Source organism: Bos grunniens, chromosome 1 (assembly GCF_055505025.1).
Source record: "Bos grunniens cultivar Pamir isolate PY7600 chromosome 1, Bosgru_T2T1.0, whole genome shotgun sequence".
Classification (NCBI taxonomy): Eukaryota; Metazoa; Chordata; class Mammalia; order Artiodactyla; family Bovidae; genus Bos; species Bos grunniens.
This window is the reverse complement of record NC_141165.1, coordinates 60590802-60612750: the sequence shown is the minus strand read 5'-3', so window position 1 is coordinate 60612750 and position 21949 is coordinate 60590802. Positions and strand designations below refer to the sequence as shown.

The 21949-nt window shown below is 44.5% G+C and overlaps 1 protein-coding gene across 1 annotated transcript in view; it reads left to right on the top strand.

Moving 5' to 3' along the window:
• Positions 1–21949, top strand: part of SLC7A14 (solute carrier family 7 member 14) — a 109372-nt gene that overhangs the window by 43389 nt on the left and 44034 nt on the right. The window contains exon 2 of the mRNA XM_086394084.1: positions 14543–14997. Within this exon, the coding sequence (XP_086250210.1) occupies positions 14694–14997 (304 nt within the window). The 5' untranslated portion in view covers positions 14543–14693. The remainder of the gene's footprint in view (positions 1–14542; positions 14998–21949) is intronic.

Genomic DNA, 21949 nt, shown 5'->3' with positions numbered 1-21949 from the left:
CGGGTTCCAGGTAACTCATATCTGCTGTGTAAGGCTGATTCGTTAACCAAGTCAGAGCATTCCCTGGAAATTCCCTGAAAATTCTATCTCCAAAGTGAAGAGAGTGACAGTGATAACATTGGTAATCTAATTCCATGGGGGAAACAGATGCTAACAAAACCCAAGGATAAGTCTTCATGACCAGGAACAGGAACAGGCTCATTATTCTGGGATCTTCTATGTTTTTTTCTGATTTTCAACTAAATATTTTCCCCTGATTTTTAAAAAATACATGCCGACCACAGAAAAGAAGAAAACAGAAATAATTTCTAAGTCAATCACCCATTGATCCCTCCTTTTAACATTTTTTGTGTTAGTTGCTTGTCGTGTCTGCTCTTTGCAACTCCTTGGACTGTAGCCCACCAGTCTCCTCTGTCTATGAAATTCTCCAGCCAAGATTCCTGGAGTGGGTTGCCATTCTCTTCTCCAGGGGATCTTCCCGACCTAGGGACTGAGCCCAGGTCTCCAGCATTTCAGGCAGATTCTTAACCATCTGAGGCACCAGGGAAGCCCCTTTAACATTTTAGCCCTCTGCTTCCAGAAGAGAATGCAATCGGATCATATGCTATACAGTTTATATCTTTTATTGTTAGTTTTTAAATTTAATATATTCTGAATAATTTGTTACTATGTTATTAAATATTATTTCTGAACAATATTTTGTTGGTTGCTTAAATTTTTATATTTTGAATCCCTTAAATCCATTTAACTCTGCCCTTATTTTTGGACATTCAGATCGTCCCCAATTTTCACCACTATAAATGATATTGCAACAACCATTGGGGGAAAAAAACCTTTTTTTGTACCTGATTATTTTCACGTGATAGATTTATATTCCAAACACACTTATGTCAGCCCACTCTCCCACCATCAAAGTATGGAAGTATCATTTCTTTGATCCATATTATTTAATATTTGTTTGCATTAACAATTGCTCCTTAAAGGGCTCTATGAGGAATACATTCAAACTCAAGAACTTGCAGTTTGCAAAAATATTAACTCAACAGCATGGAAGCAAGCTCTTTTCAGTCAAATAGCTTGTAGTCTGGAAGTTCATTTAAAAGTCCCCAAATGAAATCTGGCATTTCTCACCATTGACATTGAAATATGCTCTCTGAATTTTCAGATTTCCTAATGAAAAGACATGCTGATTGTCAGGAAAGGAACCTACCTCCAGGGAGTTCTCTGGCTATGTATCCAGAGTGCACCCCAAGGGCCTCAGACCCATGAATCCTGAGTGGGTGCTATCTTCCAAGGAAGCCCAGAAGCTGAAATGAACATGTACCCACAAGGCAAAGTGATCTCCATTTTTCAAAAAAAATATTGAATTCCAGGTTGTCAAAGTCCTCAACTATATTCTACACAGATTGAAAAAAAAAATGACGCAAACTAAAACTTAAACCCTCTCTGCTATGGTGGATACTCTATGATTTATGAGACGTTTACTGCTCTGATGAGGTGAAATACTTTTTGAGGTCTCCAAGGAGCTACATGAATCATCAACATCAAAAAATACAACTCTAACCCTAACTGGATGTTAATATTTTAATGTTAAATATTTTTAATATTATAATAGTGTGAATTTTTAACTGTCTTCCCTTGACTGAATATTAAAGGATCAAAAACATAGAAAGATCATTTATTTATAACTATGTAATATAGATAATTTGGTTTCTCAAAGGGATTTGTGAAGGCAGCCAAGGAAAATAGAGTTTAATCATTTGTAAAATCTGAGACTTGGATTAAATGATTTCTGAGGTTTTGTGCTCTTTGATTTTATGCACACAGGGTACTCAACAAAGGAACTCCTCCTCCGTTGTAACAGAGAACAGGGATTATTACAAACTGCTATTGTCAAAGACATCTTTCATAAAGAAATATTTATGCAGAATATTCTTTTTAGCACTGTGGAAAAACCTTCATTCTACAAACATTTGTTGATTACCTATGGCTTGCCAGTCCCTAATGTGGTCCCTGAAGATTCAGCAAAAAATGAGACAGACAAATCCATACCTTCAGGGAGTTTATAGTCTAAAGAGTGTGTGTTCCAAGAACAGAGAGATCAGTGTGGCTGGGCCAAAAGGGAGGGTGGCAGGCAATGACCTCTGAGATGAAGCAGATACCAGGCCACTTAGTGCTCTTCAGGCCATTGTAAAGGGCTTCTCAGGTGGTGCTTGTGGTCAAGAGTCCATCTGTGCAGGAGACATAAGAGATGCGGGTTCAATCCCTAGGTCAGGAAGATCCCCTGGAGAAGGCCATGGCAACCCACTCCAGTATTCTTGCCTGAAGAACCCCATGGACAGAGGAGCCTGGTGGGCTACAGTCCATAGCATTGCAAAGAGTCAGACGTGACTAACGCGACTGAGCACACACCCAGACCATTATAAGGAACTTGGGATTTTACTCTTTCCAAGATACAACCATTTGCAGGGTTTTAAGGAGATACAAGCCTTCAGGTGTATATCAATCTGTGTCAAGGCACAAATTAATATATGCTGAGTTGGGGGGAATCAGAGAAGAAGTGGCCCAAGTCATTAGCACACACTTAATGACAGGTGGGCTATGAGCTATGTGCCAAAAGAACATGAAAATGTGGATAGCTTTGGGGAGGCGAAGGTGGGGGAAAATAGCAAGAAGAACAGCTAAAAAGTAAAATCACTGTAACCATCAGGGAGACCTGCTGTGTCACACCGGATGGTTACGTCATCATCATGCCTGTCTTCCCGGCCAGTGTGGGGGCTCCAAGAGCAAGGAAGCCATCTTCTTCTTTCTGTTTCTGCATCTTGCACACACGATGCTCTGAACCCATTAAAGCAGATGGTGTGTACTGAAAACAGTACACACCCAGAGGAGAGAGGGGAGGGGAATGTGGCATCAGGCTTTGTTGAGAACTGAAAGTTCATGAAGCATGTATAATAACCTACATCCGTCAAATTTATATTCCATCCACTTGTCTGTTGATTATTGTATCACATAGAAATGGCCATTTTCAAAATGTGAAGGACCTGCTTGAAATTATCTGACTTAAAATATAGACTCTTTGAAGAGTAGAAATTTCCTTTGGGGGCCTTGGAAGGAAACACAGAGCCAGGAATATCCAGAATAACTGGATCAAAGTACAAAGGGGTCTGGGTATGTGTTGACACAGTGACAAGGGAACACAAAACAAGTTTCAGACATAAGCTCCAAACCCAAGGCACAACATCATACTAACTGCAGTCATGAGTGCGTGAGGGAGCTTCTCACATCGGCAGTTCTGTTCAGCATTTCCAGGGAGAGAAGCTGCACAGATGTATCCACTGAAGGATTCTCCTGAGCAGTGCTGAGGAAACCAGCTGGTTAATAAGGAAAAGCATTTATTAAATCCCTGAAAGACTCGTGCTTCTCCAAATTAGATGAAGAAATTCCCACTGAGGCTGAGTCACTAGGAAAACTCCTGAGGAACATTAAACACCCTCAGCTCCTCTAAAGGAACATTACCACCTAGGCAGGGATCATTCCAAGCCTGGCACGACAATAATTTCATACAGAAAAAATACAGGCAGCTCTGTCCACTGTCTTAAATATGGAGCGGTAGGAAGAGGGGAGGGGGAAGAAGGAGAGGAAGATGATGTCAGGTGGGGATATCCTCCCTGACCTGGTACTGGAGGAGAAAGGGCTTCCCTGCAGGAGGTACGGGTTCAACCCCTGGGTCAGAAATCCCAGGAAATGGCAACCCGTTCCAGTATCCTTACCTGAAGAACCTCATGGACAGAGGAGCCTGGTGGATTACAGTCCATGGGGTCTCCAAAGAGTCAGACACGACTGAGCAACTAAAGCAACAACAAATATGTGTGTGTGTAACTGAATCACTTTGCTGTACACCAAAACTAACATATTATAAGTCAATAAAAATTAGTATTTTTTTAAAAATTTATCAGAAAAAAGAAAAAAGATAGATGTGATTGTTTTAACATATTGAAATTTAACATATTGCTTGTTACTGCAGCAAAAGCTTATTAATGGAGTCAATAACTTTTTAGAAACAGAAAAAGAAATAGCACACTTTGTAAAGGAAGCTGAAATGATACCACCTCTTTTGCATAGCTATTCAGATGTCATAGATTCAAACTCTCCTTTAAAAATCTTCCAAGCAAAACAAAGTCAGCTGTGTCTGAGATCTCATATACAACATAAATGGGCTAGCATTTGGTAAGTAACATGGTAGGTGATCAAGAAATAACAGAGGTAGGCTTGATCAATCAAACACTTAGCAAAGACATTGTTGGGAAGATTAACAATCTGAAAATCAGGAACCCTGGTTTTAAAGCCAATTGTACATCTGAGTGAGTCTATCAGGCACTAGTATTGCATGATTTAGGAGATACATGTATACACAAGCACAGCCAGACAGATCAAAAACATCTCCCCTAACACTCTGGTCCAAAACTGTCACCATGATAAACTGCAGCCTGCCCAGGAAGTACAAATCAGAAAGTGAAAGATCTGGAAGCTGTACCACATGAGACATTGCTGATCACTGAAGAAACTGAAGATGTTTAGTCTAGGGAAGATAAGACTCCAAGAGACATGTTAGCTGCCTTCAAAGACTTGAAGATGTTCCCATAAACAGATTAGCCCTAATCTGAACAGATAGAGACAGCAAAACAGGGGACAACAAGAGAAATCTACCAGGACATCCATCTCAATTCAATTTACTAGGTGTTCTGTTCAGATGGCACAGACCCTGGGATTCACATATATCTGACCTGTATCTGGCCACCCCTGTAAAACCACAGTGACTGACAGACAAGTGACTCCACAGTTGAGATACAAACACAGAGCTGTAATTGACAAGCTTGGAAGAAACAGAAGAGCAACAGAAGCCAGGACCTCAGCAGAGAACCTGCCACCAAAGACTCTGGCCAAGTAAGCCACAGTAAGCCACACATATGATGGTCCAGGGCTTCCCAGATGACGCTAATGGTAAAGAATTCTCCTGACAATCAGGAGACATAAGAGACATGGGTTCAATCCCTGGGTCTGGAAGATCCCCTGAAGGAGGGCATGGCAACCCACTCCAGTATTCTTGCCTGAAAAATCCCATGGACAGAGGAGCCTGGAGGACTGCAGTCCATAGGGTCACAAAGAGTTGGACAAGACTGAAATGACTTAGCACGCATGCAGGCAAGGAGGTCAGGCTTTCAGAGATAGGGTGGTGACTATAGATGAACCCACCATGCCCTAACCACCAGCATGTGTATGCGTCTGGGGCAGAAAAGTCAAGGGTGTAAGAGTATGAGAGCAGATGTAACATTCAAAGCTCCAGGCAAATCTGCCAAGGACTGTCTTTAGATAATAAAAGACAGGAAAGGAGAAAGCCTTTCTCTAAAAGCTTGAGAAAGGCAAACATGAGCACCTAGGATTGCAATACCAAGGTGTACAATCTGCAGCCAGAGGATCCAGGAGGTTTCAGTAGAGAAGAGTTGTGGGTGAGGGCTGGGCAGCAGGCCAAGGGCCCTCTGAGAGCTGCCTAGTGGGGGTGGGAGGGCATGTCAGCAGTAGGGGACAGAAAGACCTGGTCATCCACCAGAGCTGGGTGATGCTAGCAGGCGGCTGTTCCCTGGCTTCCATGCACGCCAGGCCCTGTGCTAAAAGCTCCATACACGTTAACTCTGATCCTCCCCACAGCCCTGTGAGCTAGTTCAGTTCAGTTCAGTTGCTCAGTCGTGGCCAACTCTTTGCGAGCCCATGAATCGCAGCACGCCAGGCCTTCCTATCCATCACCAACTCCCAGAGTTTACCCAAACTCAGGTCCATTCTGTTGGTGATGCCATCCAGCCATCTCATCCTCTGTTGCCCCCTTCTCCTCCTGCCCCCAATCCCTCCCAGCATCAGAGTCTTTTCCAATGAGTCAACTCTTCACATGAGGTGGCCAAAGTATTGGAGTTTCAGCTTCAGCATCGGTCCTTCCAATGAACACCCAGGACTGATCTCCTTCAGAATGGACTGGTTGGATCTCCTTGCAGTCCAAGGGACTCTCAAGAGTCTTCTCCAACACCACAGTTCAAAAGCATCAATTCTTCAGCACTCAGCTTTCCTTATAGTCCAACTCTCAGATCCATACATGACCACTGGAAAAACCATAGCCTTGACTAGATGGACCTTTGTTGGCAAAGTGATGTCTCTGCTTTTTAATATGCTGTCTAGGTTGGTCATAACTTTCCTTCCAAAGAGTAAGCGTCTTTTAATTTCATGGCTGCACAATCACCATCTGCAGTGATTTTGGAGCCCCAAAAAATAAAGTCTGACACTGTTTCCATTGTTTCCCCATCTATTTCCCATGAATTGATGGGAACAGATGCCACGATCTTAGTTTTCTGAATGTTGAACTTTAAGCCAACTTTTTCACTCTCCACTTTCACTTTCATCAAGGGGCTTTTTAGTTCCTCTTCACATTCTGCCATAAGGGTGGTGTCATCTGCATATCTGAGGTTATTGATATTTCTCCCAGCAATCTTGATTCCAGCTTGTGCTTCCTCCAGCCCAGCACTTCTCATGATGTACTCTGCATAGAAGTTAAATAAGCAAGGTGACAAAATACAGCCTTGATGTACTCCTTTTCCTATTTGGAACTGGTCTGTTGTTCCATGTCCAGTTCTAACTTTTGCTTCCTGACCTGCATACAGGTTTCTCAAGAGGCAGGTCAGGTGGTCTGGTATTCCCATCTCTTTCAGAATTTCCCACAGTTTGTTGTGATCCACATGGTCAAAGGTTTTGGCATAGTCAATAAAGCAGAAATAGATGTTTTTCTGGAACTCTCTTGCTTTTTCATGAGCTAGTTAGTGCCCTTCTTATCCCATTTTATAGACGGCACCAGCCAGGCAGAGAGAGGCTCATAGCTAGGAAAGGCAGAGTCAGACTTTGAACCCAGGAAATATGGCTTCTGAATTAGGTCCTGAACCAGAAGCCAGGAGCTCAGGGCAGAGGATAAGCAGTGAAGCTGGGGGCAAGGGTGGAGGGGCTAGCACATGACCTGGGTACAGGAGTAGGGAGGGGTCTCCGACGGCTTCCTCACATCCTGCGGTTCCAAGGAGGGGCTCTTCAAACCTGGCACCTTCAACTGCAACTTCCATTTGTCTGGGTAAAGAATCCGCCTGCAATACAGGAGACACAGGAGACGCAGGTTCAATCTCTGGGTCAGGGAGATCCCCTGGAGAAGGAAATGGCAACTCACTCCAGTATTCTTGCCTGAAAAATCCCTTGGACAGAGAAGCCTGGAGGGCTACAGTCCGTGGGGTCATAAAGAGTAGGACGCAACTGAGCAGGCCTGCATGCAAGCAAGGTACAGAATGAAAAAAAAAAAAGATGAGAAGGATTTTGCTGCAATCCTAACTGTCCAGCCACATGAGGGGCAGCTCCCATCAGCCACCGCTTCCTGCTGCTCCAGATGTTCCAACAAAGGCCTGCTCCCGGGGAGAGTCAGGAAGGGATTTCTGTAATCCCTTCGTGTATTTGCAAAATCAGTCAGGAAAGATTTGAAGCTGGTTACTGTTTTGTTTGCCTTCATTTACTCCCTCTCCTCACCTCCAAAGGCAGGCTCCAACCTAATTCGATAATCCTACCTAGCCGGTAAACTTCCAAGCCATAATATTCTCATCCTCACACAAACCTGCTCTTACCATCATTATCCTTGGAACCCACTGAACCCTCAAGCATGCAGGCCAGCACCACAAGGATGCCTCCCTCCTCCCAAGGGCCCCGCAAGCCTTCCTTAGTTATAGCTGTGAAGTATTTTGAGAAACCTGAATTAAAGTGCTAGAGAAAGCACAACACACATTTATTGCTCATCTTGGAAAGACAACAGCAATAAGCTTCCAGAACTCCTTTTGATTAGCATAATCTGGGGGTAATGAATATGGATATTGTCAATAGTCACTTAGAAGCATGTTTTCTTTTGCACATTTTGTTCTCTCCAGTAAATTTCCAACCAAGGAAGGAAATGCCCCAAGTCCCTGCCTGCATCAATAAAGCTAGCACTCAGAGGAATTACATGGGGAGAATAGAGCCAGGAAGGAACTCTCACCACCTTCAACCTTTCTTCTAGTTGATTTTCAGTGTTTTCACCATGATTTCTGATTATCAAATAGAAACTCTCAGTTCCCTAACCCATCTGGTTCTTTTTTCAGTGTCCTTATGACAGTTTCTGATGAAGGGCTGATCAGAACAAATATCCCGAATGGTATCTCCAGATAGCACAGCATCCATAGTCACCACCTGAAAAAGACAGCTGCTGAGAGGCACAGGTACCTGCCTAGGAAGAGAAAGAGGAAGTACCTGTGGGCCTTGGGACCTCATGTGGAAAATGGCAATGGGTCAGTCAGGGTTTCTCCAGAGAAAGAGAACCAAGAGTACTTATAGAGAGACTATGTATATGAGGACATCACTTCATGAGAAATAGATGGGGAAACAGTGGAAACAGTGTCAGACTTTATTTTTCTGGGCTCCAAAATCACTGCAGATGGTGACTGCAGCCATGAAATTAAAAGACGCTTGTGCCTTGGAAGGAAAGTTATGACCAACCTAGATAACATATTCAAAAGCAGAGACATTACTTTGCCAACAAAGGTCCGTCTAGTCAAGGCTATGGTTTTTCCTGTGGTCAGGTATGGATGTGAGAGTTGGACTATGAAGAAGGCTGAGCGCCGAAGAATTGATGCTTTTGAACTGTGGTGTTGGAGAAGACTCTTGAGAATGCCTTGGACTGCAAGGAGATCCAACCAGTCCATCCTGAAGGAGATCAGCCCTGGGATTTCTTTGGAAGGAATGATGCTAAAGCTGAAACTCCAGTACTTTGGCCACCTCATGCCAAGAGTTGACTCATTGGAAAAGACTCTGATGCTGGGAGGGATTGGGGGCAAGAGGAGAAGGGGACGACAGAGGATGAGACGGCTGGATGGCATCACTGACTCGATGGACGTGAGTCTGGGTGAACTCCGAGAGTTGGTGATGGACAGGGAGGCCTGGCGTGCTGCGATTCATGGGGTTGCAAAGAGTCGGACACAACTGAGCGACTGATCTGATCTGATCTGATCTGATGTGTATGAGGAGGGTTCCTTACAGGAATTGGCTCACATATTATAGAGGCTAAGAAGTCCCATGATCAGCTATCTGCAGGCTGGAGAACCAAGAAAGCTGGTGGTGTCAGTCAGTCTGATACCAAAGGCCTGAAAATTTGGGAGGGGCCGGTGGTGTGAGTCTTGGTCTACGTCTGAAAGCTCAGGAACCACAAGACTTCCCTAGTGGTCCAATGATTAAGACTCTGTTTCCAATGCCAGGGGCACAGGATTGGTCCCTGGTCAGGAAACTAAGATCCCACATGTTACATGGAGCAGCCAATAAATAAATGACTTTTTAAAAGAACCAAGATCACCAATGTACAAGAAAAGGAGAAGATGAATGTCTTGGCTCAAGCGGAATCAGTGAATTCACCCCTCTTCTGCCTTTTTGTTCTATCAGGCCCTCAGTGGATCAGACGATGTCCACCTATGCTGTTTCGTCCTAATCTCTTCCAGAAGCACCCTTACAGACATATCCAGAAGTATTAATAGTTACCAGTCAGCTTGACACATAAAATTAACCATCCCAGGCAGTATCTGGTTTTCTACACCAGCACTGCAGTCATTATTAACAGGGCAGTGGACCCCCACCCTGCAATGCAAGAATGAGCAAGGGAACTCTAAGGAATCTCTATGTTGATGCCACAGCTCAGACCAATTAAACTGGGGTCCCTGGGGTTGAGGCCAAGCACCAGTGTTCCTGAAAGATCCCCAGGTAATTCCCCAGTGTAGCCAAGTTGGAGAACCAGGGCGGCCATCGGCAGCAGGCCCACACCTCACTCCCCTTTGTACGCTGGTCCTGGGATTGACACATCAGACAGCATGAGCCTTCATTGAACCTCGCTGCACCAACAATGATCTTTTTAATAATGTAAATCACATTGTGTTGCTCACCTTAATAAAATCCTCCCGAAGGGAAAAGTGTTAGTTGCTCACTCATGTCTGACTCTTTGCCACCCATGGGCTGTAGCCCTTTTCATACCGTTTATGGGGTTTTCAAGGCAAGAATACTGAAGTGGCTTGCCATTCCCTTCTCCAGAGTATAAAACACAAGCTGGAATCAAGATTGCAGGGAGAAATATCAATAACCTCAGATATGCAAATGACACCACCTTTATGGCAGAAAGTGAAGAAGAACGAAAGAGCCTCATGATGAAAGTGAAAGAGGAGAGTGAAAAAGTTGGCTTAAAATTCAACATTCAAAAAAAGAAGATTATGGCATCCGGTCCCATCACTTCATGGCAAATAGATGGGGGAAACAATGGAAACAGTAAGAGACTTTATTTTTGGGGGCTGAAAAATTACTGCAAATGGTGGCTGCAGCCATGAAATTAAAAGACACTTGCTCCTTGGAAGAAAAGCTATGACCAACTTAGATAGCATATTGAAAAGCAGAGACATTACTTTGCCAACAAAAGTCCTAGTCTAAGCTATGGTTTTTCCAGTAGTCATGTATGGATGTGAGAGTTGGACCATAAAGAAACCTGAGTGCCAAAGAAATGATGTTTTTGAATTGTGGTGTTGGAGAAGACTCTTGAGAGTCCCTTGGACTGCAAAGAGATCAAACCAGTCCATCCTAAAGGAAATCAGTCCTGAATATTCATTGGAAGGACCGATGCTGAAGCTGAAACTCCAATACTTTGGCCTCCTGATGTGAAGAACTGACTCACTGGAAAAGATCCTGTTGCTTGGAAAGATTGAAGGTAGGAGGAGAAGGGGACAACAGAGGATGAGATGGTTGGATGGCATCACTGATTCAATGGACCTAAGTTTGAGCAAGCTCCGGGAGTTGATGATGGACAGGGAAGCCTGACATGCTGCAGTCCGTGGGGTCACGACTGAGCAACTGAGCTGAACTGGACTGCAGCCCACCCAGCTCCTCTGTCCAGGCAAGGAATTTCAAGGAATGTCCAGGAATTTCCCAGGCAAGAATACTGGAGTGGTTGCCATTTCCTTCTGCAGGCGATCTTTCCGACCCAGGGATGGGACCCGGTTCTCCCTCATTGCAAGTGGATTCTTTACCGACTGAGCCACCAGGAAAACCCTCAGGCAGGAGAGCTGAGACTAACACTCTGAAAGCAGGGCCAAGGGCCAGCTCTGCCCTAATGTGCTTCATGACTTCAGAGGAGTTACTGGACCCCCAGCCTTCTCTGCCTCATGTGTCAATGCAGGTTTGCCTAGGATTTGATTAGTTGACACGCATAACACTCTAACATGGCACCTGATTCCTCCTCGTCACTCTGACCCAGTGTCACTCAGTCCCCAAAGCAGTCATCCTGTCCCCCCTCTGACCCAGCTCTGCAGGACACTCTCCCTGACACCTGGCATAACTTTCCACCACTCGGGAGCCAATGCTATGACTACAGAGACCCTCTCACCCCTTCACTGCCCTGTTTTATTTTCTTTATAGCCTGTATTCATTCACCAGGGCTGCTATAACAAAGTATCACAAACTGCATGACTTAAACAACAGAAATGCATTGTCTCACAGTTCTGGAGGCTGCAAGTCTGAGATCAAGGTTCAGAAGTGTGGGTTTCTTCTGAGGGCTTTGAGTAAAACTCTGTTGCAGGGCTCTCTCCTAGGTTCTGGTGGCTGGCTGGCAGCCCCTGGTGTCCTCTGGGTGGTAGATGCATCACCATGACGTCTGCCTACATCTTCACATCCCATGCTCCCTGTGTGTGTGGCTCTGTGTCTAAATTGCCTCTTTTTATAAGAACACCAGTCATGTTGGATTAGGGTCCCATCCTACTCCAGTATGGCTTCATCTTAGTTACTGCTGCAGAAACTGTTTCCAGTTGAGGTCACTTTCTCAGGCACTGAGGGTTAAGACTTCAACATGTAAATTTGGGGGGAGGGGATGCTGTTCAAGCCATAACATACCTTCATCCCTCTCTAGAATGATCTGGTTTTATTTTTCTATCTGTGTATTGAATTATCTTGTCTCTCCTCACTGAATGTCATTGCTTATATTGCCTGATTGTTCTGCAATGGCCATGCTATGCCTTTGTCACACACAAAAAAACAATAAAATATAAGCCTTTCAGAAAAAAAACAAAAATGAACCTTCTCCCTTGCACTGTGATTTGGGTGACTATCATCTCCAGTTCTAGACTGGAAACTCCATGAGAACAGGGACAGTGTCTTTGCATCCCTGAGCTTAACACCATGCCTGCTCATAACAGATGCTCAGTACATACTGGCTGGGTTGGATTAAACAGATATGTACACTGATTTCCCCACAGGAGCTCAAGAGCTCAAGTAGAGCACTGTTCTTGCAGCCTTCCAGATATACCTTTTCTCAAAAATCTGGAAATCTTAATAATGTTAGCACTCCAAGCTTTTGAATGACGCTGCCATATACAGTGGCACAATTCAACTATTCTGATATCTTAGATGTTGTCAAGAATTAACACACAGCATGAAGCAATGCTGTCAAATCTAGGAGGAAATTAAACCAGTAGGTCCATCACCCAATCCCTGTGAACTAAACTGCGACATTTCACCTAATTCTTCTAATTAGGTTGTGTTTGCAATGTCTTTAGAAGCAGACAAGTGTTACATCAAGTGCTAAGTAGTATTAATTAATAATATTGGTAGATTACACCAGTTGGTACTTGCTGTAAATGTAAAGGTTCTAAGCCTATCAGTATAGTACCTGGGATCAATGTTCTAGCTGTACTTTAAAAATTCTTCATAGAGTTTTATAAAGCCTCTGACTTCCAAGTCTTCCCTGGTAACTCAGATGGTAAAGAATCAGCCTGCAAGGCAGGAGACCCGGGTTGAATCCCTGGGTCAGGAAGAGCCCCTGGAGAAGGGAATGGCAACCCACTCCAGTATTCTTGCCTGGAGAATTCCATGGACAGAGGAGCCAGGTGGGCTACAGTCCATGGAGTCACAAAGAGTCAGACATGACTTAGTGACTGACACTTTAACACTGACTTCCAAAGAAAGTAGCTTCATAAAATCTTTGCATTTTCTGTAACTACTTGACAAAATTTTATAAATCATCTATTACAACAATTCTCAAATCTATCAGACCAAGCATCTCTTTTTTATAATAAATGTTTTGACACACCCTTCTTTAATGTCCTAAAGCAAAATTCATGAGTAACCTGCCTGTATATAACATATTTCAGTATATAAACACTCAGGCAAGTACAAATATTGTCATAAGATGATGGCACTGTATGAAAAATCACTGTCAACATGCCAGTTTCAAATGGCACCTTTGCAGACTGTTATAGGTGTACTGAATGGGCGATGCAGTACCATGGGTTGCACTGAAAGGGGGTCTTGGTTTTCCAAAATGGTGATGAACTCCTTTCAAGTTCCAAATTAAAGAATTTACAATCTTCCTTCAATACATTCTATAATTGCCTTCCTGGAAAAGCCAAGAGACTGGTCTACTAAAAACATCCAAAATAGTCTCATGTGCTTATATGTTAAACAGGGATAGGTTTCAGTTCTTGTAGGTGAAGAATCATAACCAGATTCTTCACCTACAAGAATATCCAATGAGACATCTGAAGGTAGTATGACACCACCCAACACATTTAGCATCTTTGGGCCCCACCAAATGCCATGGGCACTGCCCCTACCCCAATCTCTGAGAGCAAAAAATTCTCAAAACTTTCCATTTCATTAGAGAACAAAATTCCAAGATAATCCCATGGGGTGGCTCTGCCCCTCTTGAGATCTGACTTTACATCTTTATATTAAAAAATGAGGATTTGTGTCCCCAAAGAATATGCTCAAGAATCACAGACCAAGTCTTAGCAGAGCCAGGTAAGAAGCACTTGCGGGTTGACAGAAGAGCACCTTCCACCTGCCAGGCATTGTCTTAAGATCTTTCTGTATATGTGTATCCAACTCTTTGTGAACCCATGGACTGTAGCCTGCCAGGCATCTCTGTCCACGGAATTCTCCAGGCAAGAATACTTAAGTGGGTTGCCATTTCCTTCTCCAGGGGATCTTCCTGACCTAGTGATAAAACCTGGGTCTCCCGTATTACAGGCAGATTCTTTACCATCTGAGCTACCAGGGAAACCCCTAAGATCTTTTTAGACAAACACTTATTTAATTCTTACATCAACACAAGGCAGGAGGCTTGACCATCCCCATGGTACAGTTGAAACTGAAATACAAAGAGATGACATAACTTACTGCAGGTCCAGTGGCAGAGCCCTAACTCAGACCACCCTCTTCAAAATGACCATGCAACATAGGGCAAACTACTCATTTAGGACTGGAAGGGACACAAAGTGAGAAAATCAACCCTCTGCATTATGAATACACCCAACAGATCAGTTCCACCAGTTCAGTGCACTGACCTCTAGCTATGTCTCCAAGTCATGGTTTGTTCCCCCTTGGTCTCACCTTCCTCCTTCTTGTGTGTTTCCTGCAGACATTCATGCCCAGGAGAAGGCTGCTGCAGGTCCCTCTGGACCTTTCCTGAAAGGGAGATCCCCATTCACTAGATGAGTTCCAGAAGCATCCACTGAGGTTTCTGCAGCCCACCTCTGTCAGCTGACCTTCACCACTGCCTGTCTCTCAGGATGAGTGGCTTCCTCACCTCCCTCGACCCCCGGCGGGTGCAGTGGGGGGCCGCCTGGTATGCCATGCACTCTCGGATCCTGCGCACCAAACCGGTGGAGTCCATGCTAGAGGGAACTGGGGCCACCACGGCACATGGCACCAAGCTAGCCCAAGTGCTCACCACCATGGACCTCATCTCGCTCGGCGTCGGCAGCTGCGTGGGCACAGGGATGTACGTGGTGTCTGGGCTGGTGGCCAAGGAGATGGCAGGACCCGGTGTCATTGTGTCCTTCATCATTGCAGCCGTTGCGTCCATATTGTCAGGTAAGCATCTCGGTGAAGGCGAAGGCCGCACTCACCAGCCTGTTACCGTTCCTCCCACTCTTCTGGAGTATTCAGTAGTGAGAGGAGTGAAATGGTAGACCTTTTTGCTTTGACTAACAGGGAGTTCACTAGGTTTGGCTCATTGGAGTAGCTTCCTTTTCCTTTGGTTTCTCCATCCAAATAATTACCTGGTGCCTATCTACTGCGCAATGTCTCATTCCCTGTCACGTCCCAGTGGCTCTATTTTTATTCTAAGTCTCCTTTCATGGGAAGGTAGGTCAGTTCCCTTTGTGTGTGTGGTGGGGGTGGGGGCGGGATATAGCCAAGATATAAATAATAAATAATGGATAGGCAGATAGCAAAATGACACGTCAGTAAACCTGATGTGATTGGGACTTGATGAGCCTCAAACTGGCATTGTGATCACCAAGGAGGAGGAAACCAAGCTAGGAAATATAAGGCCATTGTGAGAACCACAAAGCACCACCTGCTGCAAGCGTTTCAACAGCTTGATATTCTGCAGTGGTAGCCCAGCAAGCACCTTCTCTCTCCTTGAGAAAAAATCATAAAGCTCATTTGTTTGTTTTTTTAAATAAGGCACCAGGGCTTACATACTGATAGTTTATGAAACAGCGCTATTTCTTTTTCCTCTTTCTTCCTCTTGAGTTGGGGTCCACAGTATTTTCCCAGAATGCCAGGGATGGGTCAGTGGAAACTCTGAAAAAGAAGGGAAACGTCTTGCTCTTGATGCTTATACTCCAAAAGCTCAAGGTGGACTTGAGGGTGGCAAATCACGTGGGTCAACTCATGTCTTGGCAATGAATGCTGTGGCCTCTTCAACTGTTTCTGGAGCAGTAAAGGTGCTTACTTATACTGGGAGTTCTGTGTACTAATGAATACGACCACAAGGAGAGTTCCACACTAGTATCACACATCCAGGCTAAATAGTCTTCATCTTTATGGGATGCACGGGCTTCCCGGGTGGCATTAGTGGTAAAGAACCCACCTGCCAATGCAGAAGAAGCAAGAGACATCTTCCCACTAGGTTGGGAAGGTTCCCTTGGAGTAGGAAATGGCAACCCACTCCAGTAATCTTGCCTGGAAAATTCCATGGACAGAAGAGCCTGATGGGCTACACAGTCCATGGGGTCACAAACAGACACAACTGAGCATACATCCACGCATGCACACATATGGGATGCACAGACCAGGGACATGCAACCACAAAGTACACTGGTTTACATTTGTCATCTTTTTATTGTGATGAGAAAAGTAATTCCAGACTGATCTGAAAATTTACCTCCTGCCATGGCTTATATCCTTGTTGGTTTTACCACTATCTTTTCCTTAAGTCATTCTCTAATATGCATGAATATCCTAATAACTGAGATTCCTGCAGAAAAGAGGATTTTTTTCCTTATAGATGAAAATAAATTTTATTCACATGAATGAATCCTGTGGATGCTTGAAATTCTATTAACCTGATTGCAATCATTTTCAAACTTGTTTGGCAAAGAAATTATCTGGGGGAGATGCCAGATTCTTACTCACCATAAATTTATAAATCTGAAAATGTCAGCATACAGAACAGAATAGCAATGGTAAGACAAAAGGCAGGCATGTAACCACAGGTCCTACAGAGGGCATAGGGGAGATGGCTAAGGTCCTGCCTGGTCAATGCAGACCACTTGCTCTCTGCTCAGTCGCTCATTTGTGTCCAACTCTTTGTGGCCCTATGGACTGTAACCCTCCAGCCACTCTGTCCATGGAATTTTTCAGGCAAGAATGCTGGAGTGAGTTACCATTTCCTTCTCCAATGGATCTTCCCAACCTAGGGATCCAACCCACATCCCCTGCATTGGCAGGTAGATTCTTTACCTGCTGAGCCATCGTGGAAGCCCCACAGTCTCCTCTATGTCCCATGCTATTGTGCCCCAGTCCCCCAAACCCACAATAGTTCCCACAAGTGAATCCCCACAGCTTATCCTTCATGGTGCTAGCTTGCATTTAGAAATTAGAACCAGGCCCAGTCACATTCTGGGAGCCTCTCCCCCTCTCACCATGCTCATGTGTAACCTAGCCCAGGGCTCTGGAGGGAGTATTGACACCACAGATATTGGCAAACACTACAAATCAGCATTTGTTTGTTGTTTTCAGAGAGTGAGTTGTTATCCATTAACCAGCACATCACTGGCCTAGCTTCTCAGAAGGCCCCAGTACTATCCAGTAACTCCACCAGGCACCAAGAGAAAGTCCTGCTTCTCCCCCATTAGGGACACTCCTCTCTGCACCTGGTCTCAGCCATAATCCTGCTCTACCCTTCGTAACAGACACCTCCTCACTGAGGCCAACCAGAACCTTCCCTGAGCTCCCAGCCAGGGCCAGGACCAAAATAACTGTGCCAAAGTTGGCAGTTTTACATTAGGTTTCTTCATGCAGGCCTCTCACTCTATGATCCTCGGTCACTAAACTAAGGAAAGCCCCCCTCCACCGCGTTCCTTCCACTCCCGCATCGTGACCTCAGTAGTACCTCCCGCTGGACCCAGTTCCCCACCACTTCTCCGTATCACAGTAATCAAGCTCCTGTCTACCCTCAGGCTTTTTAATACATGGTCCCTTTCTACTCTGGCCTTAAGCAGAATGGTTTCAATTCGCATTTCCCTAATTATGAATATTTGAACATCTTTTTGCATTTATTTGCCATGCATATATACTCTGGTAAAGTATTTGTTCAAATCTTTTTCCCATTATTTAATTGGAGTCTTCAGGGTTTTTTTAAATCAACTTTTTAAACTCCTTTATATAGTTTGTATACAAGGCTTTTATTAGATGTGTGGTTTTACAAACATTTTCTCTCAGCTTGTGGCTCATTTTTAAATTTTCTTTTCATTTTGTTTTCTTTTTTAAGATACTGCTGCCCAGGCTCTACCCCCTAGAGATTCTAATCCAATTCAGTTGGATCAGGGTACAGCCCAAGGATCAATGGCTTTTTTTTTTAATTCCCTGGGGAATTCTAATGTGCAGTCCAGGTTAAGAATTACTCCATTATAGGAACCGGGACTTACCTATGGAATAGCCATGACCTACAAGAAAAGGAAACATATACTAAGATAGAAACTCTTTGGCCAGCAGATTCTTAAGAGAATTTTGCCCCTGTGGCATCATCCTCCATGCCATGCAAACCAGTTTATGATACGGAACAAATTCAACTAAGAGAGGGAGCCACTTTCTCTATAACTGGACAAGATTCAAAGCTACAATAACTTCCCAGGCTCCTCCTACCGTTCCTGCCCCAACACCAGAGCTGCCCACAGCCTATCACAGGTAGGAGAAAATTTATCAGAGGAAGCAGCTTGTGCTGTAACCTTTACCCTTCATCCAAAAGGTCTTATCTACTCTCGAATAGCTCAGCAGTGCACATCCAGACCCCATGCCTGTGCCAAACCTTAGAAACCCTTTGTGTATACCAGATTGTATAAACCAGATAGGGGAAGTAGTTTTCTCTCTGGTTGCCACTGACAGCTTTATGAAGAGATGAGGGATGAAAGCAGGATAGTTTTCAGAGTTTCTCTAGTTCAGCTGGCTTGGGATGAAACACAAAGCAAGGTCTCCATGCCAGCGACACCTGGCCATTCAATGCAACCTGCCCCAAGAGGCTCCTGTGGACGTGAGTTGGGAAATCAAACTTGTTTATTTTCAGTCCTTTTAATATTAATAAAACTGAACCTCAAACAGAATATAGGTCTGAATGACTCCTAAGATCATGCACTGTCTATAATAACTCTTTGAGCCCACATCTCGGGGTCGGGGGGCATTGTAAGGATTAAATGACAGTAAGCATTCACAACCTCAGTCCCCTGGCTGGTACACAATACTGATAATTTTTATCTGCTCATGAAAAACAGTAGCAAAAATCTAATAAGATACAGTTTGGGAAAGCTGTATTGGGTACCCACTATATGCCAGTCTTAGGGCAATAGCAGAAATAAATAAGAAATTGTCTCTACCCTAAAGGGCCAATCACTTATTGGGTTCATCTCCACTGTTGGAGATAAACACTAAACCTGATAAGTAATTACAGCAATAATAATATTATTGGCAGCAGAAGCAGCTGATTTGAGCACTTCCTGTGAACCAAAAGAGTTCTAAGTGATTTACACACTATTGTACTCAGTCTTCAAAACAACCCTATGTGGTACTGTCCTCATATTACAGATGAGAAAAAAAGGAGGCTTCTGAACAGTTTGGCAATTGGTTTAAGGTTCTTGCTTAAGAGGTGACAGAACAAGGAACAGCATGAACAGTCTGACTCCAGTGACCACTTGGCACTCAGTTTACGGTTCAGCACTAGGGTTGATTATTTTGTGTTGATCATGTGAAAGACTCTCACTCACTCTTTCGCATCTTCTCATCCATCATCAGGTGAGCCCTGGTAACTGAATCCCCGGGGAGGCGGTAAGGGGAGCAGAACTCTTTCCCACAGACGAGGCTCCCAATCTCCTCCCTGCGCCGGTTCTGCAGATCTTCACAAAGTTTAAGCTGGGCCTCCTCGTTCCGGTGTTCATCTCCGGTTGATTTTCATGGCCAAAGAGATCTCTAAAGACTTAGGGTCTATTTAGATAGTCTGGTGAGCTTCTCCTCCTCAAACTGAAGCACAGGTGAGAGGTGACCACCAGAAGGGTTGCCCCTTCTGCAACCTGTTTTCAGTGACGTAGATCGTTCATTCATTCCACAAACTTGCATTTACTAGTTCCTCCAAACATACTTGAGAACTGCTCTTAATCACTAGGGGGAGTGGGAGAGGCAGAAACATTGAGAGGATAGAGAAGAAATGCAAAGATGAACAGATTCGGGGCAGCCTTCAAGCTTCTTGAAGACTAGCTCTCCAACATACTGTCCAAATACACAGCTGTAAATTGGAAATCTTAATAATGATAGCGGCTGCCCCTGATGTTTGTAAAGTGTGTAAGACATCAGTTAGTAAACACTTGATAAATGTTAGCCACTACTATTATTACTGTTGTTATTATTATTCTTAAGTGAATACTGTGCTTTAGGCACCACACATATACTACTTCATTTAATCCTCTCGGCCTCCCTGCTGGGCGAGAATACTTTCCTGTTGTATAGCTCACCATAATAGCTAAACCACTGGGCACTGATAACATGCCTGGCACCAGCTGAACACCAGCTGCACAATCCTCCCAACAAATCCTACAAAATAAGTACCACTGTCAGATTCACCTTGCAGATGACAAAACTGAGGCTCAGGGAGGTTGGGTGACTTGTCCAGGACAACAAAGTAGTCAGAGGCAAAAAAGGCAAGTCTACATTTGATTCTGCCTTCTCCAGAGGCTGTTACCCCCATATTGCTTCATGCAGACACACACCCCCAAAATTTAAAAACTCACCAGAGAAAACTGAGTGAATCAAGGAAACCCTCATTCTTTTTTTTTGAACTAAAGCTTCATTCTTATTGGGGTTTTAGAAGAGACTGTAGCTCACTCTGTTCTATTGATTAAATGAGTACTTTTCTAGATCAAAACTTCTGTAACCTGGGTCATGAAAGTGACTTCAAAGTTCAGTGTCTTTCCGTCACCTGTCGGCAGTGAGAAGGGTGTTCTGAAGTGCAGACAGCTCTTCCACAGGGGGCTGGATTGACAGCCCTGTAGGAAGGCTGTCAGTTACCAGTTCAGGAAAGGTGAGCACAATCTAATAGAAATATGCAAGTTTCTCAGATCACTTAATGTGAAAATGAGCTTCCTCCAGGAAATCCAGGAGAGGCTGGGCTTCTTTTACATCTTTCCAGCACTGGCTGGGGTGGACAGGGCATACTGAGAGCACCCAGCGTGGCTGTGGGAGGGACTGGCCACCAGCTTGGCACCGCAGAGATGTTGCAGAAGACAGGAAAGAACTCCGAGACAAGGGGCTTGGCATGGACGCAAAGAAACAAGACAGGCACACATGAAATAGTCGTGGGCACTGCAGGAGACAAAGGGCCTGGGACACCCGGGATCTGGTCCAACCCTGTCCCCCAGCAGCTTGGGACCCTGGAACAAGTCATTTACATCTTGTGCCCTCAGTTTCCTCCTCTGCAAAATGAAGAGTTTAGATTGAAAGCGAAAGTGTTAGTCGCTTCAGTCACGTCCAACTCTTTGTGACCCCATGGACTGTATCCCACCAGGCTCCTCTGTCCATGGAATTTGCCAGGCAAGAATACTAGAGTGGGTTGCCTTTCCTTTCTCCAGGGGATCTTCTGGACCCAGGGATCAAACCTGGGTCTCCTGCATTACAGGTGGATTCTTTACCATCTGAGCTACCAGAGAGGCTTGCCCATATGAGTTAGGGTGAAAAAGAGAACCCAGGGAGGGGAAAGATTTGTAAAGAAAGGTCCAGTGCCTCAATTCCACCCCCTACACACACCCCAGCACCACATAGCATGGGAGGGATCAGTCCCAGAGCTGACATACCTCACTTCAAGCCCTGATCAGCCATTTACTACTTGTGAGACTTAAAGAATGCACTTAACCTAGGGCTCCCCAAGCAGGTTGCCAGAAATGACAGATGTGCCAAGGTATTGCTCCCTTAGCCCTCAGGGCCACAGGAGGTGACCAGGCTTGTCACTTGTACCTGTGAACAGCCTCGTCCCTTTACACAGGACCTCCTGACCACATTCATACAAGCGTCATTGTCTAGGTGTATTCTGTCAAGCGGAAAAGATCAGGGAGTCTGGAGAACCTACCTAGATCTTGACCTCAATTTCTATAAATGGGATAATGATAGCCTCAGCACCATTATGACCTTGTGAGGTTCAGATCATGTATGGAAAGCACTAACCAGAGCTGTGCGTGTAGTCAATGTTTAGTAATGTTCGCTATTATTTTTATGACTATCACTACTGCTTGCCAGGTCTCCAACCTACCAAGGCCAGGCTCGTTCCTGGTGCAAATGA